The sequence below is a fragment of the Leopardus geoffroyi genome, chromosome C1, assembly GCF_018350155.1.
Source record: "Leopardus geoffroyi isolate Oge1 chromosome C1, O.geoffroyi_Oge1_pat1.0, whole genome shotgun sequence".
Lineage (NCBI taxonomy): Eukaryota > Metazoa > Chordata > Mammalia > Carnivora > Felidae > Leopardus > Leopardus geoffroyi.
Window position 1 is genome coordinate 194,141,558 of NC_059328.1, and position 25,539 is coordinate 194,167,096.

At 36.5% G+C, this 25,539-nt stretch overlaps 1 protein-coding gene across 2 annotated transcripts in view; it reads left to right on the forward strand.

The window, feature by feature from the left end:
• Nucleotides 1-25,539, forward strand: part of PTH2R (parathyroid hormone 2 receptor) — a 91,740-nt gene that overhangs the window by 24,200 nt on the left and 42,001 nt on the right. Inside the window, exons 2-5 of one of the 2 annotated variants that reach the window (XM_045481010.1) lie at nucleotides 7,347-7,455; nucleotides 15,380-15,490; nucleotides 15,599-15,720; nucleotides 24,389-24,486. In XM_045481010.1, the coding sequence (XP_045336966.1) occupies nucleotides 7,347-7,455; nucleotides 15,380-15,490; nucleotides 15,599-15,720; nucleotides 24,389-24,486 (440 nt within the window). The remainder of the gene's footprint in view (nucleotides 1-7,346; nucleotides 7,456-15,379; nucleotides 15,491-15,598; nucleotides 15,721-24,388; nucleotides 24,487-25,539) is intronic. The other variant, XM_045481011.1, reaches the window with a different exon arrangement.

Sequence of the window (25,539 nt, forward strand, 5' to 3'; positions counted from 1 at the left end):
AAAAAGGACAAATGGGGAAACACTTTCATAGTTGGTGTTTTAATTAAAGGTGGATGGTTCAAAGCTATCATTTATTATAACAGATTCCTTTTCTTTGTTAGAACCCAATATTACAGACAATAAATTCTAAATAATTAAAAACTTGTTTCATTCTCCATCTCACTTCACAAAATAAAAACTTTGCTTGCTCTCAGGGACGCACACTCCTGAGAGTGAAATCAGTATTTAAGAAAGTAAAATAAAATATTAATAGGTCTATATGAACTCTTTGAGGCCTGTGTGAAAACATGGAATAGAAAGTTAATAAAACTGATTTATTATTTGGCCCAGGAAACTAGACTATATGACAAGTCCTGAACTCCAAACAAATTTTTTTATTATAGACAAGCTCACCTTCCTTTTGGAGTATGGAAAGTAGAATGTCTAAAGAAATTCATTCTCTTTAAACATTCTTTCAATCCTTTCTGACTTAGAGTCAGATATGGTATGTAAATATTACAATAGCTTCCTAAGAAGGCATTATATACATTAAGGAAACTTCATTTTATAAAGGAGATATTTTTGCAAAATTATAAAATCATCATATTTTAACAGGTCTTACTTACCTTTGTTTTTTGCAACTACCTTGTGGCAAATCTTCATTTACTAGAATGACGTAATATTTTAAAATATTATATTGTGTTTTTTCAAGTTAGGTGGATTCTTTTTTAAAATATTAACTTATTGAGATAATTGTAGATTCATATGCATTTATAAGAAATAATACAGAGAGAACCCTGTACCCTCTACTCAATTTCTCCCAGTGGTAACATCTTACAAAACTATAGTACAATATCACAACCAGCATATTGACGTCGATCCAGTCAAGATACAGATATATTCCATCTCCAAAAGAATTGCCTTTGTTGCCGTTCTGTAGCCTCCCTCACATCTCCTTCTCCTCAGCCCTGGGGCAACCACTAATCTTTTCTCCATTTCTATAATTCACTTTGTGTCTGCTCTCTTTTTTTCTTTGTCTGCTTGCTAGAAGTTTGTCAATTTTATCATCTTTTCAAAGACATAGCTCTTTGTTTCATTGACATTCTCTACTGTGTTTTTTTTGTTTGTTTTAATTTTATTGATTTCTGTTTTTATCTGTATTATGTCTTTTTTTCTACTTGTTTTATTGTTAGTTTGCTCTCCTTTTTGGGGTGGAACATTGTGTTATTGATATGAGACTTTTCTTCTTTTGCAGTGTAGGTATTTAGTGCTGTAAATTTCTCTCAGCGTTGCTTTAGCTATGCCTTATGCATTTGGATATTTTGTGTTTTCATTTTCATTTAGTTCAGTGTATTGTTTTGATTTCCCTTGAGCCTTCCTTTTTGACCCATGGATTATTTAGAAGTGTGTTGTTTAGTTTCCAAGTGTTTGGAGATTTTCCTGTTATTTTCTGTTTTTGATTTCTAGTTTGATCCCATTGTGGTCTGAGAACATACTCTGTATGATTTCAGTTCTTCTAAACTTGTTGAGATCTGTTTTATGGCCAGGGATGTGGTCTGCCTTGATATATATTCTGTGAACACTTGGAAAGAATGTGTATTCTGCCTTGTTGAGTGAAGTGTTCTATAAATGTCTATTAGATCTCTTGGTTGGTGGTCTTGTTGAGTTCTTTTATCTCTTTGTTGCTTTTCTGTCTAGTTGTTCTATCAATGGAGGAAGGAATTATTGAAATTTTAAACTGTAATTGTGGATTTGTCTATTTCCTCTTTCAAATCTATCAATTTTGGCTTCACTTTTTTTTTTTTGATGCATGCCCTTTTACGACAGCTGTGTTTTCTTGGTGGAATGACACTTTTGTCTTCATACAATGTCCCTCTTGGTCTCTGGTAAGTTTGTTTTCTCTGAAGTATACTTTATCTGGTATTTTTATCTGGTATTAATATAGTTGGGGAAATGAGGGTGTCAATAGAAGTTCAGGTTCCCCAGCCAGCTGCTGTTGGCACCTAAGATGGGGCTCCTTGTTACTGATGGGTGGGGATGGGAGTTGTAGGCCCCATGTGGTCTCCACTGACCTCGTTGCGGGCTGGGGTGGCCTCGTTGTGGGCTGACTTACTTGCTACTCTCTACTCAGTCTTTCCTGACAGCATCCCAGAGGGGGGGATGGAGGGATACCTTGTTCCTGCCAGCAGTGGGTGGAAGTCCAGGCTCCCCAGTAACACTGGAAAGGCGAGGGCACTTGTCACAGAGCAGTGTGGGTGAATGTCCTGGCTCTCTACTTTGCTCTGAAACTATCTCTGGAGAGAGTGTAGGGTCACTTCCTTACAGCCCACCAAGGGTAGAAGACTAGGCGCTCCACTTGGCCTTTGAGGTGTCAGGATAAAACTGCAGCTTTTCTCCTGTGGTGTTTGGCTTAGATTGGGCTATTATTGCGTGAGAGTTTTCTGTCTCGTCAGGCTCCTCCTTTCCTTCTTGGCTATAGAGAGCAAGGTTTTCTGGAGGCCTTTGTTTTTGGTCAGTGTCTCTTGGTGTTTCTGAGTTACCAGCTTCTCACCTCCAAGTCCCAAAATACATGAGGCAGGGGCGCCTGGGTGGCGCAGTCGGTTAAGCGTCCGACTTCAGCCAGGTCACGATCTTGCTGTCCGTGAGTTCGAGCCCCGCGTCGGGCTCTGGACTGATGGCTCGGAGCCTGGAGCCTGCTTCCGATTCTGTGTCTCCCTCTCTCTCTGCCCCTCCCCCGTTCATGCTCTGTCTCTCTCTGTCCCAAAAATAAATAAAACGTTGAAAAAAAAAATTAAAAAAAAATACATGAGGCAAAAAGAAAACGCAGAGAATTCACCACTGTGTTGTTCTTTGGGATCTGAGGTCCCTAGCTGGTCTGCTTTCTGCTCTTCACATTTCAGAATTTTATCTTATGTTCATTTCATGTATAATGTCTAGGGTTTTTAGTTGTACTTACTGAAAGAAATAGAGAAAAGTATATCTACCCCATCATGCCAGAAGTAGAAGTTCCAGAATGCTTCTTTTCAAAAACATCTAATTTATGGGTGCATGTTTACTTAAAAATGGAATAAATGTGAATATTGAAATTATGAAGATTTGCATATTCTGACTTTAACCAGTCAGTATCTGTAACAAGAACGTTAAGTACTTTCAGTAAAATACATCGTTTTCTTTCACATTGTAAATGATCACTTGCCCAGGAAAAATTACTAACATCTTGTTTTTACTAAATGTGCCATTTTGTTTTGGATGCAGTCGTTGCTTTTGGAGTAATAGGCATTGAACATCAAAACTCCTCTTCTGTTTTTTTTTTCTTTTTAAAAAATTTTTTTTAACGTTTATTTATTTTTGAGACAGAGAGAGACAGAGCATGAACGGGGGAGGGGCAGAGAGAGAGGGAGACACAGAATCGGAAGCAGGCTCCAGGCTCTGAGCCGTCAGCCCAGAGCCCGACGCGGGGCTCGAACTCACGGGACGGCGAGATCGTGACGTGGCTGAAGTCGGACGCTTAACCGACTGAGCCACCCAGGCGCCTCTCCTCTTCTGTTTTAAGTACACTATCATTTTACTGTTTCTCTATGGTGAAGAACACTTGTAACTGTAACTAAGGAGGCAGAGAAAGTCATATAAAAGATGTTAAACATTTCCTTATCCTCAGTTGGAATGACTAAAGAGCAATTTAAAAGTTCATGAATTAGCACATTCTACTCAAACTTGCTCCTGGTTAAATTGGCCACATGTGTAGAGTAAAATATCTGTAGAAGCTAAAGTTTATATGATGCTTATGTTCCTGAAAAGATGATCCCAATAAAAAGGCTAAGTCTGCACAAAAGAAAACAAAAACCGTATTTGTTCAAATAAAAATTTACAAGGGGTGATTGGCAATGTTCATGTTTGATAACTGAAGTCAAATTTCTCTGAATCAAATTTTTAGTTCTGAATGTTGGGCACAGCTTTCCCAGTGTTTTCTAGGATTGAGGTACAAGAAAATAACTATTGAATTGGAAAAAAACAAACAACCCAGCCAAAAAATAAAGCAAAACAAAATGTGAATGGTGCCTGGCTGTTTCTGGGGAATGAATGGGAAGAAGTTAATTTTCCTACCATGCTCACTTAGATGACTCATCGGCTTCCATTTCATTCTCCCTTTTGGGTGCGTGAGATTTTTATGGCTCACTTTTAGTGTAGCTACTTTTAACTCAGAATCTGTATTGTGTTTGCTTGATAACTAAATTATGGTATGTATTCCAATCCAAAAAAATCAGTTTTTGTTTGTTCTCTCATTTCGTAAGTATTATTAAAATAAATGTGAGAATTGAACTATGAATATTATCCAGAAATCTCTAAAATTATATTCCAGACTATTCACTGAGCAACTCTGTATTGTAAATATGTTAGGAAATAATAAACTCATAGTTTTCAGAAATAAGACTTATTTTTGATGCTGATATGCGTTCTTATGATAGATATTTTCTGTATCTCCCATTTCAAGTTAACCTGCCAGTGTATCATTTTATGTTATTTAAAATCATAATTATCAGTAATTTCTAGGTGTTTTTATGCCTAATACAAACATCCATTTCTAATGTTCAGTCCCTAATGTCTTATTGCAAAACATAAAAAGGTTTGTTTTCCTTATTTCCTTAAAGGAATGATTCTAGAGAGTAAGTATTTATAACCAAAAATTAAAGATTCGAGGTTTACAAAGGATTGTGTTATTGGGAGTTTGTCACCTAGGTAAATTGATAGGTTTTTCATCTCATTTGATTTAAGATGAATGGATAAAGGAGATGTGGTGTATGTATATATATATATATATATATATATATACACGCACATATATATATATATACACACACACACAATGGAGTACTACTTGGAGGTCCAAAAGAATGAAATCTTGCCATTGGCAACAATGTGAATGGAACTAGAGTGTATTATGCTAAGTGAAGTAAGTCAGTCAGACAAAGACAAATAGCATATGATTTCACTCATATGTGGAATTTAAGAAATAAAACAGATGAACACAGGGGAAGAGAAGGAAAAATAAGGTAAAAACAGAGAGGGAGGCAAACCATAACAGACTCTTAATGACAGAGAACAATCTGAGGGTTGCTTGAGGGGGAAGGTCAGAGGGGGGGAAGATGGGCTAAATAGGCGATGGGCATTAAGGAGGACACTTGTTGGGATGAGCCCTGGGTGTCATATATAAATGATGAGTCACTTCTGGGTTCTACTCTGGAAGCCAATACTACACTGCATGTTAATTAACTTGAAATAAATAAATAAATAAATAAATAAATAGAATCTCTAAGCCCCTAGGAGAAAACAGAAATGCAAAGTTCTGGACCCTACTATTGTTAATAAATCTACAAAAACCACAATACTCAGTATTCTCATTCTGGAAAATAGATGGGCACCTGCAGAAAATTGCAGTTGACTATAGATACATTTATAAATTTTTTGACACCTCCCTTTAAAAGGTACAGATTAATTCCTCTCCCCCTGAGTGAGACTTGGTGGCTTGCTTTTTAGCTAATGGGATATGATGGGAATGACCATGAGTGACATCTGAGAGTAGATCATAAAGGCATGGTGGCTTTCTCCTTGCTTTCTCTCTGGACTCACTCATCTGGTGGGAGCCAATTGTCATGTTGTAAAGACACTTAAGCACCCATAGAGAACCGTAGGGTGAAGAACTAATGTTTCCTCTCAGCCGTTGAGAAACTTAAGCCCTCTGCCAATACCTGTGTGAGTGGACCACCTTGGCAGTGGATCCTCTAGTCCCAATCAAGTCTAGGTAACCACATCTGTAGCTGAAGTCTTGGCTGAAATCTCATAAGAGACTGAGTCCAAAACCACCTAGCTAAGCTTATCCCAAGCTGTGAGATAATTAATGCTTGTTGTAAGCCACAGAGTTTTGGGTCAATTTGTTATATAGCTAGAGATGACAAATACAGATTTTTTTGCTCCTTAAATTCTGTTCTTTTGGAATCACTCTCAGTAGCAAACGAATTGTACCATGTTAGATGGAGCGTGACTTTGTTATTGAGTTTTCTGGAAATTAATTGTGGTTTAAAGAGATATGTGTGGGTGCCAAGTTGACATAGGTAGATTTTGCTGGGTTTGTAATGTGTTAGCTTAGCTGTTTAAACTGCATTTCCCAGAATCCCCATTCCTTTTATGTTTCTGGTTAGGGTGACACACAAGACATGCTTTCATGAGTGCTGGAGGGCAGAAGTGAGGCAGCAGCCATTTTGTTTTTTACACTCAGATGGTCAAGGCAGGTGCTTTCGTATCTCACACGCATTGTTGGCTCTCTATTGGCTCATCTCATTGTGGGGGATAGCAGCCAGGCCTGCAGCAGATTCATATTTTCCTGGGTTCTTCTTTAACTTCTCTGATTCCTGGGCTAAGTGTGTTTAGGTCCATGATAAAGAATGCCAGTTTCTGTGGGACACCTACAACATGAAGGCTGGAGGCCCCGAGAACTCACATGCATTCTACTGTGTCCTCATGGTTCCAAGTTCTTCCTACTCTCTCCCTCTCTCTATATTCATCTCTTTTTAACTGCCTGACCTGCAGATTTCTAGCTCCAGCATCAGACCAAAAAAAAAAAAAAAAAAAAAAAAAAAAAAAAGGCCTTCTAGAAACTATTTAGTCACCTCCCACAACTGTTTAGTCAAATCCTTGTAACAAGTACTTACTTATCCTATTCTATTTTTACTTTTATTTCTCTATATATCCTAATCTCTTATAGTTCTGCTTCTCTGATTGAAACTTGACCAATAGAATGATCTTCACCATTATCTTGTACCTTCAAGTATGTTGGTTGTCAAACCCATTAAAGTTAGTGCAAGAACCACAAAGCGTCCCTGGGAAACACAAGGATTACCAGTCCACCACCTCCAGAAATAAATTCTGACTCACTGAGTCTGATGTGCAGCATAAAGATCTACATTTTATATATGCATCAGATTCAGGTGCTCCAAGCAACAGAATCTGAACAAACAATTATGAATATTTGGTCATATTTAAAATATATTTCATTGAAATAAGGTTTTCCAATAGTAGAATTTCCTCTCCATTACTGGTGGTGCTAAAGCCAAATCTAGGTGAACTCATCCAAGAAGAATTTATTATTCACTTGCTGTAGGTTAGAAGCATGTTTCCGGGTGGGAATCGGTATCAATGTATCTGATGAAAGATATCTTGTAGAAAGTTTGACTCAGATAAAAGACTATTTCAGATAGCTGGCTATCAAAACTTTAATTTTCAACTGTATCAGTATATAATGAAAGGTTATATCATGGCTTAAAAAATGTAATGGAAATATTGTTCTGTTTGTATTTTGTTCATTTCTACAGCTGGATTCTGGTGGCACCATTACCATGGAGGAGCAGATTATCCTTGTCCTGAAAGCTAAAGTACAATGTGAGCTCAACATCACAGCTCAGCCCCAGGGAGGAGGTAAAGGTGCTGAAAACATCATGTCTCCTTGTGTCCCTACCTCAGTCCTCCCAAAGACTTCAAATTCCCCTTTGGAGTTGGTAGTAGGGAGTTCCTCATCACTGATTACATGTTTCTATGTGGAAGGGCGTGATAGCAGAATCGTGTTCTTCTCATCTCCTTCACTACAAGCTCTTCCCTTCCAATGGACGGAGTGACTTGCCTGGTTTCTGAATTTCAGAATAGCCTCTGAGCATGTGCACATCGGTTTCTTTCTCAGGCCTCTCTTTGGGATCTGTTTGCCTGCAGAGAGCGTGCTCGCTGGTCTGCCCTTAACCAGCTAGTAAGCTTGGAGGGGCAGGCTCTGTTCTGGTGGGTATTGCTTGCAGTTTTAGGTAGTACTTATAAAGATCAGAAGAACAAACAAGCAGGCCCTTTTATATGTACCTAGGCCCTGTTCTCAAAAAACATTTTCTCCTTAATAAGGTGATTATTTAATTTCCATCTGCCTGACTCTTTATGCAATTTCTCAATTAGTTCCAAATTCAAGTGGGAAACTGAAAAAACAGAACTACAACACTACAGGTGAGCTTGCAGTGGCTTTGATGCTCTTGGATTGCTCTACTGTTGGAGCTGTACAGGAACTATGGCTTGTGGTGGTCCTCACAGCCTGGTGGTCACTCATAGTTTGCACTGGGGCCATTGAGAAAAGCTGTTTATTGGAATATTTGGAGGAGTGGGAAAACTATAATGTTTTATATGGGAAAATGCCTTGCCTTAATAGTTGAATATATTTAAAGAGTCTTTTTTTTTTTTTTTAATAAAGGGAGCTGCAGTTTACTGAGCTTCCCTAAATTCCCAACATTCTGAATGCAGCAGGTAATATCTTTAAAGCTATGCCCTATAGTGAAATATCTGGTTTGATCTACTTCATTCTAGTCTCCAAATATTTAAGAAAGTTTAAAGTTTATCAATAACTTCTCCTGCTTGAATAATATAAGCAATTTGAAATACTTTAATTGCTTCCAAATTGTATACTATTGTCATATAATTTTTAGAAGTTTTTTTTATGTTTTTATTTTATTTTTGAGAGAGAGACAGAGTATGAATGGGGGAGGGGCAGAGAAAGAGGGAGACACAGAATCTGAAGCAGGCTCCAGGCTCTGAGCTGTCGGCACAAATCCTGATGTGGGACTCAGACTCACAGACTGTGAGATCATGACCTGAGCTGAAGTCGGCTGCTTAACTGACTGAGCCACCCAGGCGCCCCGTATTGTCATATTATCTTATGTTAATAAAGTCATATGATTTTATATTAATTGTATATTATAATTTTTGTTCAAGCTGAAATATGTCTTGCAAAATTTCTTTATGTTAGAACTTGCTTGCAGCAAATGCTCTCAGTTTTTGTTTTTCTAAAAAGGTGCTTATTTCAATCTCAATCTTCAAAGATACACTTTTTCTGGACATGTGACTCTTGGTTGAGAACTATTTACTTTTAGCACCTGAATACTATTTCATTTTCCCCCTAGCTTCCACTGTTATTGGTGACAAATCAGTTTTTGGTCTTTGATGATGGTTAGTTTTTCCTCTCCGGCTCCTTTTAAGAGCTTCTATTTGACTTTGATGTTCTACAGTTTTATTCTGTATCTACCTGTGGATTAATTTGATTTCTAGCGTCTGAGGGTCTGTGTCTTTATTCAGTGGTGGGAATATTTTGCTATTTTGTCTTTGAAACTTTGTTTTCCCCCGTTCTCCTATTGTGTCCATCTGGAACTTTATTTAGACAAATGTAGGACCTTCTTATGCTACTCTTTGTGTCTTCATGTCTTATGTATTTACCTTTTCTTTGTTTCTCTACTGCTGTTTTGGGAATTTCTTCAGATATATTTTCCAGTGTGCTAACTCTTTGTTCAACTTTGTCTAATGGCTGTTTAATCCATCTACTAAGTTAATTTTGATTATCCATTTTTCGCATTCCAGAATCTTCATATTTAATTTTGATAGTCTTTTTATCTTCAATATCTTTTCAACTTATTCTTTTTTTCTTAAACATATTTTATCTTCTGCATTTGATAATTCTAATATCCATAGACTTTGCTTGTCAATGTGTATTATCATACATGGTGGCTTTATTTCCTGTTTGTCCAATGATTTATGATAAAGAACTCATGAGGTCCTCATTTAAAGCACATTTTTCCAGAGACAATTTCTGTCTGCTTCTGTGAGGTGCCTATTGACCTACCTATGTCTATTTTAAAATAAATTTAGGCTACACATGAGTGTGAGCTTGTGGTTAGAAATTTTCAAAGATTTTTTTCTATAGTTTTCTATTCTTTTTTTTTTTATTATTATTATAGTTTTCTATTCGAATTCTAAATGGAGGCAGGAGTGAAGCCAATCTCTTTCTGAAGGAAAGCTTTGTTTCTTGTTCCTTCACTAAAGGGGTCATTTTTTGGGGGGGCATCCTGTTATACAGGGGTTTTCTGTTCAATTTTTTGACTATATCAGGCTTCAGGCTCATCTTTTGTTACCTGAACACAATCATAATCCAAGCTGTAAGCCAGCAAATCAGTAGAGGCCTCCAGGGTAAAGCCCCAAATGCAATTCCTGCTGAGCCTATGGAATAATTTCTAGCCTCAGTGTTATTCCATTCATTTATAAATTTTTTTTGACATTTATTTATTTTTGAGAGACAGAGAGAGGCAGACTGCAAGTGGGGGAGGGGCAGAGAGAGAGGGAGACACAGAATCCAAAGCAGGCTCTGAGCTGACAGCACAGACCCGGACGCAGGGCTCGAACCCACAAACCGTGAGATCATGAGCTGAGCCGAAATTGGATGCTTAACTGACTGAGCCACCTAGGTGCCCCTTATTCCATTCATTTATAGCTAGCAAAACTGTGTTTTAAGAAAGCAAGTTTTTGTATTAATCCAGTCTTTGTAGTTGCCTTGTACTAGAAAGGAGCTCTCTGACACTAAAAGTGTCAGAAAAGAGATTTATTCATGCCACCTGTGAAGAACACTGATTCTGATATCTCAAACATGCGGGGCTACTAACAAGAAGTGACATCACCATAAAGGGATTTATAAAGACTATTATCTATCAAGGCTAAATGAGCTATTTTCTATGGAGTCTCATGAAATTTTGAGCTGGAAGATGGAGACTAGCTAGTCCAACATTGTTATCTTCAGTGCCCCTTTAAGAGTTTGAGAAATATATTATGTGCTTACCGTGTATTGCTTCTGTAGTAAGCAGTGGAAACAATGAATTGTTTCTGTCCTTGCCCCATGATGATGTCCTTGCCCCATGAGATGATGACCTAGTAAGGGAGGTAGACATCTTTCAGTATGGTGTGTGAGTTTAGCAACAGAAGCATCCCAACTACAGAACCAGTGAAAAAGTGTCTTAATTGATTGGGGATGAATGGAGGAGGCTTCCTGGAGGAATAATCATCTCATTTTAAGAGTAAAGGAGCAGGAATTAGATGTGTAGAGGAGGAGAGTAAAAGGACATTCCTGGCAGAGGGAATAGGATGGGCAAAGGCAAGCAAGTATGAATTGGTGACATATCACGTGAGTGACACATAAAAAGAATAAATGATCTGGATATAAACTTATGTAACATCTAAAATTTCTGAAGATGTGAATCATGTGAAACATGTAGATGAATAAATATCAGAAGAGAAAAGATCCTTTCTTTGAGACCTTTTCCCATACAAATAGGATAGAATTAAATCTGGTCAAACTTTGATTTACTTTTCAGTGAAAAATTATGTGTAATTATATGTAAATTGACTCAAAATTTCTTCAATTTGTGTGTAAAAAACTAGAATGACATTTTGAATTCACTGGCTAATTTAAGAAATTTCCATTTTTAAATTCTCTTAAAGTTGAGAGATGCATATCAAAATATTTAGGAGTGAGGTGTTATGCTGTCTGCAATTTACTTTAAAAAGCCCACAGCAAAAAATAAATTCGATGAAATAAATATGATAAAATATTAACAGGTCAGTTCTAGGTAATGTATATATATGCAATATTCCCTGTTTTATTTATGAAAAAAATTTTGTAATAAAAGGAAACATTTTCCCATGTCTATGAAAGAAAAGGAAAAGTAAATGCAAATACCTAGTTATAAAACGATTCAAGTAGTTAAAAACAAAACTCAAAATATTAATGGTCCTGGTTCGATTTCACAAATGTGGGGTTATATTGTGTTATGGGTAACTGTATAACTGAAAAGAGACAAAGTTGGAGTCTCCAAATTTTAGATTGTTCTGTGTAAATATCACGGTTTGAGGAGCTTCACTAATAAGTAGTTTGTCCTGGCATACAGAAAAGATTACGAGGAATGTAATTAATGGTGTAATTTGTAAAGTGAGTCATCAGGCAATTAATTAGTTTCTTGCTAACTAATGAAAGTATTTACTCACATGAAATGTGAAATGATGATCAAAGAGTAGATGTTAATTAAGATCTCTGTATTATCTTTGTGAGGTCATGGCTTCCCCAATCCTTTCAACCTTTGTGAATATTTATTATTATCTTTGTCAAAGGGCCACCAGAGAGATGAACACAATCTACAGAAACATTATTTTTGGGGAATGTTGGTTTTCTGAATTTTGGGGGGTATGCGTGTATGTGTGTCAGGTAGTATCTTGCAGGGAACTAGAAAAGTGTCCCCTTTAGAGCATGAAGAAAATGTCAGCAGATTTGGCTCCATAGCAGTTTAAAAGCTACATAATTATAGAATAAACTGGTCATTGGATTTTAAACTTATAGTAAGACCTTATTCCATCATGTGACTAACTCTTGCCAGAAAATATCAAATGACGTTGCAGCATACATTTTATAGGGACAACTTGTTACCAGAACACAGGAACCCACAAGAAATGTTTGTCCACGTCCAATTTATGTAGATTGCACAATAGATATCCAGTAAAGGATCGGACAGTCCAGATAAATAAGGATGCATGACTCGTTAAAGACAAAGTGAATGGATGGGAAGCCATGTGGAATGTTATCAAAATACAGAAGAGTGCTTAGGGTAAAGTTGATGAAACAGACTGATTCATTGCACTCTGCTTAAACAAGAAAGGAAAACAAAATGCAGATAATGGTGGAAAGAAGCCGGTGAAGCTGTGCACCAGAAGCAGGAGCCAGTGTGATGGGTTCCTGGGTTGCTTGTGACATGTAAAGGCCAGGCTTTTATTATGTGAGCAAAGTGAGGCTGTTTCCAAGAAAACGTTCTCTTTTATAGGAACAGTGTGGGCGAGGGAAGACATTTTCTTTTTCTTCTTGCTTCAGCGGTCCCCAAAGCAAATCAAGTCATTTGTTTCCATGTGATATGGAGGACACTAAGAAGATAATTTCAGGTTTATGCTGGATTCTTTTCTGTACAGATCAGTGTTTGCATGACTATTCAAAACTGAACAAACAAGTTGACATCATGAACATTAGCTAGAACAAAATTCCTCAGCTACAGTTAGTGCAACTGGTAACTGAAAAATTGAGAGAGTTATAATGGATAGTACCTGTAGTAGCAGAATAGGGGTGCCCAAAGATGTCCATACCCTAATATCTGGTGTTATGGCTGTGTGTGCTATGTTACATGGCACAGGGGCATTGCAGGTGGGATTATGGTTACGGGCCTTAAAAATAGGGAGATTATCCTGGATTATCTGGATGGGCTCAATGTAATCTCATGGCTTCTTCAAAGTGGCAGGAGAAGGTGGGCAAATAAGGGAAAAGGAGAGTGGAGAAGACACTTGAAATGTGAGAAGAGTTTGACCTGCCTCCTGACTTTGAAGATGGAGGAAGGGGTCATGACCAAGGAATGCAAGTGGCTGCTAGAAGCTGATAGCCAGCAAGGAAAGGGGGAGCTCAGTCCTAGTTGAACTCACTGGGCTTCTGACTTCAAGAAATAGTGAGATAGTAAGTTTGGGTTATTTGAAGCCGTTACGCTTGTGGTGATTTATTTTGGTAGCAATAGAAAAATGAATACAGCACTCATTAAAAGTACTCTTATTTTGAAATGGAGGATATGTTCTCTTCTTGGAAGTTCCCACACAGGTAATGGAGAGGAGTCCTGAAGAACACAGTGTTGGCACTGACTGACTTTATCCAGTCCATGTCAAGTGCTGGGTGGCTAATGCGTGGAATAAAACAGAATTCCCCACCTTCAGGGTCCCTGTGGTTTCAGAAACCAATACTAAAATAACACTTCATATTGGAAAGCAATGACAGCTCAGGTAAAAACATAGCAGAAAGGGGATAAGGAGTGTTTTGAATGTAATTCTAAATGGGGAAAGTTTACTCAGAAGTAACAATGTGAGTAAAAGTCTGTAGGATGGAAGGTGATAAGTGTTGAGGCCATGGGGGAATTGAACTGAGAGGAGAGCAGGAGGACTTTAGCTGAGATAAATAAATAGTGGGATCTTGAGGGGCTTTCAAACATTTATAATGTCTTTATAAGTCTTTAATGTCTTTATAAGACTTGGCTTCTGCTGGGAGTGAGATGGGAAGCCTTTTGGAAGATTTTGGCCTGTTTTGTGAATAACTGAAAGGAGAGGAAGAACGAATCTGGAAGCCAGATTTATGTTTCAATGAAAAATTTCTTCAATTTATGTGTGAAAAACTAGAATGGCATTTTGAATTCACTAGCTAATTTAAGAAATTTCAATTTTTAAATTCTCTTAAAGTTTGAGATGCATATTAAAATATTTAGGAGTCAGCTGTTATGCTGTCTGCAATTTATATTAAAATACCATAGCAAAAAATAAATTAGATGAAATAAATACGGTAAACTATTAGTAAGTGTCAATTCTAGGTGATGTATATATGTCACATATATACACTATTGTCTGCTTTACTTATGAAAAAAATTATAATAGAAAGAGAACAAGCATTTTCCTCATGTGTATGAAAGAAAAGAAAATGGAAATGCAAAAACCTACTTATAAAATGATTCAAATAGTTAAAAGCAAAACTCCAAATATTGATCCCAGTTTGACTTCACTAATGTGTGGTTATATTGTGTTGTGAGTAACTATAGAACTGAAAAGAGAAAGTTGGAGTCTCCAAATTTCATTTCATTTTTTTAAGTGTATTTATTTTGAGAGAGAGAGAAAGAGAGGCAGAGAAAGAGGGAGAGAGAGAATCCCAAGTAGGCTCCACACTGTTAGCACAAACTGACATAGGACTTGATCTCACCAACTGTAAGATCATGACGTGAACCAAAATCTAGAGTTGGACGCTTGACTGACTGAGTCATGCAGGTGCCCCAGGAGTTTCCAAGTTTTAGGTTGTTCTGTGTAAATATCATGGCTTGACAAGTTTAGACCATGGGTGTGACAATGGAGATTGTGAGAAGTGATTGGGTTCTGGATGCATTTTGTCCATTCAATCCCCTCCCCCGCCGCCCGCCACCCCATTCTGTATCTTTATACTTGATTCTTGAAGAAAGTAGATTTTGTAAGAATTTTGTTTAAGATGAGTGTTAGACTTAAACAAATGTCTAGAATTATTGGTAAAAAAAAAAAAAAAAAGGATCACTGGTAAAAAGGCAAATCCAAATCTTGGAGCTTATCTGTGAAGCTCAATCTGTTTCATATATCATATTTTTTAACATCAATTTTTTAAAATCTAGGGTAAAAAAAATGTAGCTACAACTATAGAAGCTGTTCACAATGAATTCCAATGTTTCTTATATATAGTAATTGCTATAACTCATATATACTGGAATCACTAAAATATTTTTAATTTATGCAAACCAAATGTTCTTATTAGTGGACCTTTAAGGAGGCTGTGTGGATGAATCTTAGGACATTTGCACCTAGTTTCACAACTACTAATTTGTTTTACATTTTGCTGCAGGTATTTTGAGTGCATTTAGTGTCTGGTTCCAATTGCATTTTTGTTTATTTGCTTTTTAATTTTTTCCTTTATTAGAGGGAAATTGTTTCCCAGAATGGGATGGACTCATTTGTTGGCCCAGAGGAACAGTGGGGAAAATATTGGCTGTCCCATGCCCTCCTTATATTTATGACTTCAATCATAAAGGTATTGAATTTTTCTGCAATGATTAATTTGGAATAGAAATGTATTTTTCCCCCTAATGGATGCCAAGGGAACTGAGCAATCTCAATGTTTTTCTTCGTGTCTTTACAGGAGTTGCTTTCCGACACTGTAACCCCAATGGGACGTGGGATTTTATGTACAGTTTAAATAAAACATGGGCTAATTATTCAGAGTGCCTTCGCTTTCTGCAGCCAGATATCAGCATAGGAAAGGTAATGATATTGGGGTGTCTGGGTGGCTCAGTCGGTTAGGGATCTGATGATTTCGGCTCAGGTCATGATTTCACAGTTTTTAAATTTGAGCCCTGTGTCTGGCTCCACACTGTCAGTGTGCTTGGGATCCTCTCTGTCTGCTCCTCCCCATCCTATCAAAATAAATAAACTTAAAAAAAAAAAAGGGAAAGGTAATCATATTTTTGTATTTGCAAACCCCTAAGGGAAAACAGTAATATTTTTATGCAGTTCTTGGTTGTCAACTACTATATGTAAAAACCTTTTTATTCTGGGACACAAAGATTATAAAAGATAAAAGTAAGTTTGGAATCTTTTTAGATATCTAGTTAAGGAAAGGTGTAGGACCTAAAACATTCTGTATTTTCTTTAGGCTAGAGTTATCTGGCTGAGATACAGGCATATATACTAATAAATATGTGTCGGTGTCTATTATGTTATAGCAGATTATGTTTATATTATATTGTATTATGCTATATTACATTATATTATGTGTAAAAATTGAGATAGGTAGTCAGCAGCAGGATTCATGACTTGTTTTGTTACCTATGAATGGTTCCATCTCGTTCCATTCTATATTCCTGAAGGAGATTTGTACTTTTAAGATGTATTTTTCATTTCATAAGATTAGCCAGTAGATGATTTCATTAGTATATGAAAGATTAGAGTTGTAGAATTACGGAGCAGCAAGGGCATCCTATAGGTCTTCCAGACGACACCTTAATTTTACACGTGAGTCAACTCAGAAGCAGAGGCTTTGGGTGTTAGATTGACCCAGCTCGCTGATGACAGGATCTAAAGTGGAATCCTGTTCTCCAGATCTCTCATCAGTGCTGTTTACAGTATAGCAATCATATGTAAACTTTGGAAACTTGTAGATAATCAATTTTAAGTGATATATATGCTTTAAAAGTCATGCTTAAATTCCTATCACTCAGCCCTCGTAAGTAAAATTCTTGACGTATATGCATATGATGTTAGGAGTGAATATGATAAATGGATGTATAAATTATTTCTATGGTGGACCTGAGAACAGTCTATAATACATAAACTGCCAGCATTAGACATTTTTCTTTATGCTTCATTTTTTTTTTTTTTTTTTTTAGTCGGGGGTGGTGAGTAGGGAGAGCAGTAAGGGAAGCGGTGAGTTGAAGATGTCTTTGATTTTGCACTACTAGGATTTCCTTTCTTAACTTTCTTCTTTTCTGACACATAGTGCTATCACCTTAATGAACTCTAGTAAGTTCCTGAAAGAACTTCAGCTTTATATTTCATTGTTGACAAGCTTCTTGCATAAAATTAGTCAATGTGAGGAGATGATGTATTCCACTATGGAGCTAAAACTAACAATGAGTTAATATTAAATGCTTCAAAAAAATTTTAATTTCATTGACACAAGTAAACAGTATTTACTGTGATGAATTTATTTGTGCATTAAATGATGATGCAAATCTTCCACAGCTTTTATTATTATTTTTATTTTATTTCATTTTGTTTTATTTAAAAAAAATTTTTTTTCCCAACGTTTATTTATTTTTGGGACAGAGAGAGACAGAGCATGAATGGGGGAGGGGCAGAGAGAGAGGGAGACACAGAATCGGAAACAGGCTCCAGGCTCTGAGCCATCAGCCCAGAGCCTGACGCGGGGCTCGAACTCACGGACCGCGAGATCGTGACCTGGCTGAAGTCGGACGCTCAACCGACTGCGCCACCCAGGCGCCCCATTCCACAGCTTTTAAATGGCCATTCAATTAAATCATGGTTTTACTTACACTGAACTCTACTCTTACAACCACTCTTTGTGATTACTATATATTCCAACAATCAAAGTAGCCAAGGATGATAATACACCCAATTTGTACTAGTTCATGTGAAAATGATCTAAAAATTAACTGAGAAGCACTTGGGTGGCTCGGTCAGGTAAGCATCCAACTCTTGATTTTGGCTTAGGGAGTGATCTCCAATGTTTGTGAGTTCGAGCCTCATGTTGTGCTCTGCACTGACAGTGGGGAGCCTGCTTGGGATTCTGTCTCCCTGTCTCTCTGTTCCACCTGATTGCTATCTCTATCAAAATAAATAAAAAATAAGCTTAAAAATTAACTAAAAATTTTGATGAATTTTGTTAGCATAAATAATTTTATCTCCTTAATTAAAAACATAAAGAGTGTTTTCTATTGTTTACAACCTTTAAGCAATAATTTGAGAAAACTTAAGAAAACTAAATATCCCCTACTAAGAAAACTGGATATCTCCTAAAGTTTTGATATACTCTAGGGCAAAGTGGTATTACTAATTTATGAGGTATTAATTCTTAATGGTTGTAAGGAGAGCTTTTGTATAAGGAATAAGAAGTAAAAACCAAAAGAGTGTGCATTAAGAATAAACATTTTTATTGGGGAAAATAAGATGAAGATATTTTACACATCTATTGTTTTGTTCCTTAAATAATTTCCTTATTGTTGGCTTGACAAAATGAGACAGTTACTATTAGTAAAAAGATGGGAAGGAACTCTTATGATAAGCCATAAGGTTATTAAATTTTTGAGAGTATTATACTTAAAATAGTAGTATACTCTAAAAATTACCATATAATACATCTCCTTTCTAAAGGCTAAATGAACTTCCGGAAAGCAATTTAGCAATATATATGAAAAACACTTCAAAGTGGTCATAACCTTTCATCTTATAATGTTATGTCTAAGGTTCGAGTATAAAGATTTGGACTGGGGGGAATTGAATGGACAAAATGTTCATTGAGCCACTAATTATTATAGTGAATATTCTGAAGAATATAAGTTTTCAGTGAAGCACCTTCCAGAGAAGGTTAAATAAGCTTATATAAATGTTTTTTGTAAAGACTTTGTGGCCTTAGGAAGTTCTTTTGTTATACAGTTCACAGAAAAAAAAAAAAACAGGTAATAAAGTTGTATGTATATTAAGAATGTAGATGTTCAAAACAATAGAAAATGCTTCATAGAGATAGAATGAAAAGAAATACACAAAATACAATGCTTCTTTTTGGTTGGTAGGAATTCAGGAGATTTTTCCTACCCTCTCTTTTATATTTTACACATTATCCAAATATTTTCTATAGAAGGTTTTAATATTTTATTAATTGATAATAAAATGTGGTAAACATTCTTAAAAAGGAACAAGAGGCAAAATCTTTTGTTTCCAGTTAGGATGTAGGAAGCTGTAGGATGTAGGAATAGATTAAATAAGATGCAAAATTGTTAATCTGTAATAACTCATGATGAGCTACGGATGCCAAGAACTCTAAATGATCCTAATTCTGCAAGTGGGAAAGCCCTTCCTATAAGAGACCTGTGACTGCTGTTTATCGCTGCATTTGTAGCAGAAGAGGAACAACCACACCATCGAAGGGGACAGAAAGAAAAGAGCCAGGCTTTTAAACCAACTTTTAACAGACAAGGGTTGGCACGAGGGCTTAGATTTCCAAGAAGTGAGCCACATTCACAGTGAGCTTTCACCCAGCAACCAGTTGTTTCCCATGGGGCTTCACTGAGTGTGTGGAGGCCGTGTGCCAAAGGCTGGGGGTAGCACAAGTGGGCTAAAAGAAATCCCCCAAGAGTGTATAGGGCTCTCAGAACGAGAGGCAGCAGTTAGCCAAAGGCATAGGACAGAACAGAGGCCCCGTGGGGCCTTCACTAGATGCATAATTGTACGGCCCATATGCCAGGGAAGGGCAGGAGAGCAAAGCAAGATCGCTAGCAACTCAAAATGCTGACGGATGGTTCAAATAGCTGCACAAGTTCTGTGGCTTGGAAAATGTCAAGTGTGCTAAAATCCATATAATGGCCACTAGAGGCTGCTGGTGCTAAGATCTCCAGGTCTGCTGAAGGAGTCTTGATTCTGCTCTCGAAACCTAAAACCAGGATAAAAGGAATCACAAAAAACATAAAACAAAAAACTACAACAGAGCTCAACTCAGGTTAGCAACAGAGTAACTCAGCCTCCCTAAAGAACCCTGACAGAGGAAGAGGCCTGCCTTTCAGGCTGTTACCATCATATACTTTAGTCCCTGTTATTCAGTTACTTACGGGGCCTGGAATGTAACACAAATTATAAGACAGGAACCCAAAATCTCTAGTAAAAATAACAGCAGAAAAAACCCCCAGATGATCCAGATGTTGGAATTTGCAGATGAGTACTTAATAATAACTATTAGAAATGTGTTAGATGATTTAGTGAAAAAGGTACATAACAGATGGAAAAATCAGATAAATGAAAACTTTAAAAAATAACAAATTCTAAAATTGAAATATTCAGTTCAAAGATGAATTCATTTGATATTCAACAACATACTGGATACAGCATGGTAAAGGATCAATGCACTTAGGGGCGCCTGGGTGGCTCAATAGGTTAAGCGTCAGGCTCTTGATTTTGGCTCAGATCATGATCTCAGGGGATCATTACTTTGAGCTTCAAGTCGAGCTCTGTGCTGACAGTATGGAGCCTGCTTGGGATTCCCTCTCTCTCCCTCTTTCTACTCCTCCTCCACTTGCACTCTCTCTCTCTCTCTCTCTCAAAATAAATAAGTAAACTTAAAAAAAAAAAAAGAAAATCTTAAAAGCAGAAAAAGAAAAATGGCACATTATATCTAAGGGAATAGCAATAAAAAAGATGCCTGCCTTTTAGTCAGAAACAATGGAGGCCAGAATACAATGGGATAACATCTTTAAAGTGATCATATGCATTAAGATAAAAGTAAGAAAATGATACATTGCAGACAAAAAATATGAGAGAATCTTTCTCATACCTTCAGTATAGGAAATAATCAAGAAAGTTCTCTAGGGTAAAGAGAACTTTACCAGATGGGAGCATAGATAGGTAAGAAGGAATGAGAGGTACCGGAATGGGTATTAATGTGGATAAAAATGACAGACTAGGGGTACCTGGGTAGCTCAGTTGGTTAGGCGTCTGACTTTGGCTCAGATCATGATCTCACAGCTCATGAGTTTGAGCCTCATGTCGGGCTCTGTGCTGACAGTTCAGAGCCTGGAGCCTGCTTCAGATTCTGTGTCTCCCTCTCTCTGCCCCTCCCCAACTTGCTCTCTCTCTCTCTCTCTCTCAAAAATAAATAAACATTAAAAAAATTTTTTTAAAAATGACAGACTAATAAACAAAACTATTCTTATCATTATTTATTGCTGTTTTATATCTAATCTTTATATCTGTATCTATAATTTAATTCATTTAAAAGTCTATTGACTGCTTAAGGCAAACATAATAGTCTCTTATTAGGGTTTATAAATTATGTAGACAAAATCTAAAAGGGACATAGTCTGGGAAGCAAAATTGAGTATACAATTGGAAACTTTAGTTTGTGAGATAGTTCAATATTATGTAATGTAGGCTCTGATGAGTTCCGGATGCATAATTGCTAAAAAATAACACAAGTGCAGTTTTAAGAAATAATTGGACCCCCGCTCCCCAAATGGAAGGTAAGGAAGTAGGTATAGAGGAACGAATTAAAGGTAAGACATCCAGAATGCAAATGCCAATGTGTTATATTTAAACCCAACCTTAGCAATGATTGTATTCAATGTAAATGAAGTAAACAGTCACTTAAAAGGCAGAATGGGTAATAAAAGTATGGCTGAATTATATACAGTCTTAAAGAAATGTACTCTAAATAGAAAGATACAGATGAATGTGAAGATAATAGATTTGTTGATATCAAAAGGGGGGATAAGTTATATGCAGAGCATACCTTAAGCATAAGAGAGTTGGTGTGACTAACTAGACTTTTTTTTTTTAACCAAACAAAATTTTATTTGTTTTTAAAGGTTCTTTTCTCCTCACTCTGCATTTGACCTTGTAGCCTCCCAAATGGTTGACACATATCTATGGGTAAAGACCCAGCACAAATTCATGCTGAATGTGTTTATAGTCAGGGTTTTTTCAGACACATGTTTTTTAATTTATTTTATTTTATTTTTTAAATTTATATCCAAATTAGTTAGCATATAGTGCAACAAGGATTTCAGGAGTAGGTCCCTTAATGCCCCTTACCCATTTAGCCCATCCCTCCTCCCCAAATCCCTCCAGTAACCCTCTGTTTATTCTCCATATTTAAGACTGTGACTAAGTAGACTTTAAGACAGTATTATCTATGTGGAAGGACATATAAGAATGATAAAAGAATCCATTTGCCAGGAGGAAATAACAATCCTAAATATGCATGCATCTAGGGGCTTCATAAAACAAAAATTGTCAAAGCTAAAGGGAGACATCATCAAATCCCATCATATTGGAATTTATAAAAATGCCATTCTGTCAGTAATTGGCAAAACAATTAGGTAAAAACTTCCATAGAATATCTTTCAAATAATTTGATTAAAATGACGTTTATAGAATACAATAGCCAAACACTACAAAATTCACATTCTTTTAAATTACACACCAAAAGTTCAAGTGTCAATAAATCTCAAGATTAAAATCATACAGAGTCTATTTTCTCAACACAAAAGAACTAATTGAATTCAATTAAAATAAAATATGTAGACAGTTGACAATATGTGTTGGAAATATGTGACCCATGGCAAAAGTTTAAACTGAATAATTATCAAAGCTGAATATATCAAAAATTGGGGGAAACAGTTTTTATAGCTTTCAATGCTTAATTAGAAAAGAAGAAAGGTAACCATTCAATAATCAAAAGTTCCACATTAAACTGTACACAGTAATACCTACAACAAAAGGAGACATCAAAATGGAATTCTACAAAATTTTCTTTTTTTTTTTTTTTTTTTTTTAAATTTTTTTTTTTTTTTCAACGTTTATTTACCTTTGGGACAGAGAGAGACAGAGCATGAACGGGGGAGGGGCAGAGAGAGAGGGAGACACAGAATCGGAAACAGGCTCCAGGCTCCGAGCCATCAGCCCAGAGCCTGACGCGGGGCTCGAACTCACGGACCGCGAGATCGTGACCTGGCTGAAGTCGGACGCTCAACCGACTGTGCCACCCAGGCGCCCCACTACAAAATTTTCAAGTAACCCCACAGCATGGCAGGAAAAATAAAACAGAGAAATGAAAAATAGAACAACAGAAAACAAAAAAATAAAATAATGGACTTAGCCTTAACATATCAATATTATATTTGAAAAATGGTTTAAATATACCAATTAACAGAGATTGAAGAAATCTATTAAAAAACACGATCCAAATGTATGCTGTTTACAAAGTTTGGAACATTTCAAATATAATGCTATACATAGGTTACATACGTACCATACAATACTATTTGGCATAAGAAAGAACAAACTTGATATATGCAACAGCTTGAATGGATCTTGAGGTCATTGCTCTGAGTGAAAAAACCAATCTCAAAAGGTCTCACACTGTATGATTCTATTTCTATAACATTCATGGAATTACAAAATTTTTTAAACTTAAAAATTTTTAAATATTTATTTTTGAGAGAGAGAGACAGACAGAGCACGAGTTGGGGAGGGGCAGAGTGAGAGGGAGACACAGAATCTGAAGTAGGCTCTAGGCTCTAAGCTGTCAGCACAGAGCCTGAACTGGGGCTTGAACTCACAGACCGTGAGATCATGACCCGAGCCGAAGTCGGAGGCTTAACCGACTGAGCCACCCAGACGCCCCTGAAATGACAAAATTATAAAGGTAGAAAACAGATTAATGGTTGCTAGGTGTCAGGGATGCTGGGGAAGAGGGGGGTAAATGTGACTTTAAGGGACCCCACTCTGTGGTGGTAGAATAGTTCTGTATCTTGATTGCATTGCTGGTTACAAAAATTTACATATGTGGTAAAATGATGTAGAATTATAAACACACACATTGCACCATGTCAAATTTCTGCCTTTGATATTTTAGTATAATTACGTTAAGATGTAACCACTGCGGGATACTGAGTGAAGGATACATTGGACGTTTTTTACTATCTTTTCCAGTTTTTGTGAATTTATAATCATTTAAAAAAATTAAAAAGGAATGGATCATTGATTCATGTAACAATATTGGTGAATATACAAAACAGTATGTTGACAAAAACAGTATATACTATTTAATTCTTAGTCTAAGAACGGTCAAAAAATACATGAAGTACATGAACAGATGATGCCAATTTGTGATGACAGAAATTGGAACAGTAGTTACAAGGGGACGAATGGTGGGTGGGTTTCTGGACTCTCAAGGGGCACAGCACAGCTGGTTTGTCAAACCCATCAAACAGTTCATTTGAGATCTGTATTTTATGTAAATGACAGCTCAATAAAAACTTAAAGCTAGAAATAGTATTCCAAAAATGACATCATTTTTACCAGTTTCCTCTTAGAATAGCCATGTAATATGCGTTTTGTTTACTTCAAATATCACATTAGATATACAGCTCCACTAATTAAAGTGGACAGCACAAAAATTCATGAAGTAAATATTGCAACATTTAATTTTCCCTCAATTAAGCAAGAAATGTCAAAGATTATTATATCTTTAACTCTGACTTGAATTTAGGAAGTAAAAGAAAGACCAGATGAATAATCAATGTTCTGTAAATGGGATAACACATTGCCTGTCTGTAAAGAGGGGAAGACATGATTCTTAAGTTTATGCACATCTACTTATTTGTTGAAACCTGTTTTTCTAATTAAATCTCTTCCCCTTCAGCAAGAATTCTTCGAACGCCTCTATGTCATGTACACAATTGGATATTCTGTCTCCTTCGGTTCCTTGGCTGTGGCTATTCTCATCATTGGTTACTTCAGGTGAGTGATCCCTTACCCCTTTTTCCGTGAAGGGACAGGTTCTGTTTCCTATGTATAGAAGATGTAAAGGTGTCAAAATTTCTGCCCCCAAATATTTTTCTCAGTGCAAGTTTTTGAATTCAGCCTAGTGTTATGATATCATTTGGCTTTGAAGATTTATTTTTATGAGGAAATTCAGGGTTTTCGTTTTTGTTATAGTTTAAAAACTAAAAAAATCTTTAAAAGCATCAAAGCAGTATGAAACCAGTAAGCCAATAGATCTGCAGGATAGTGTATTGTTTGCAAAGTGATGCATGCAAAGTGGAGCAGAATGAGTTACAAAAATTTTCATTCCTGGTGCAAAGACTTCATTTTTCCCAAATGATTTTGGTGCCATTGGACAGAAATTCATTTAAAATGATTTCCCAAATTATCTGATGAGATATATAAAATAATCATATTTATTGCTTCTGTTGTGGTTTATTTTTTATCCACTGAGACTTTTGCCCGATTCAATTCAACTTAATCTAAATCAATACAAAATTTTGAGCACCAGTATGGAGATTAAACAGTGCACAGCATGTATGGGAAAGGTATACTCATGATGTTTGCAGCTAGTTTGTGACTCAAGTAGCTGAGAAAACAACTAGTATACAGTGTGAGAAGTGCTATGATTCAGGTGGTGGATGGTAATTTGGGAGGGCAGAGTAAGAAGAGGAGGAAAGACCTCCCAAATGAAGTGAAATCTCAAAAGACACAGGAGTATAAATAAGATTTAACCAAAAAGGACCATTGGGGAACAGAGTTTATATCAAGAAAAGATTATATCAAGAAAAGCATGGAATATTTGAGAATTCAGAGTTGTGGTGTAGGTAAGTGATGGGCAATGAGTGAGACAGGAGAGGTAAGCATGGTTGAGGATGTTTTGAGACCTGAAGGTTATATGAAGAAATTTGAACTTTATCCAAAGACCAATGAGGAGCCATTGAAGAATTTTAAGCAGAAGAGTGACATGAAAGGTCACTTGTAAGGTGGAGGGTGAATTGCTGGGAAGCAAGATAGGAAGCTCATTTG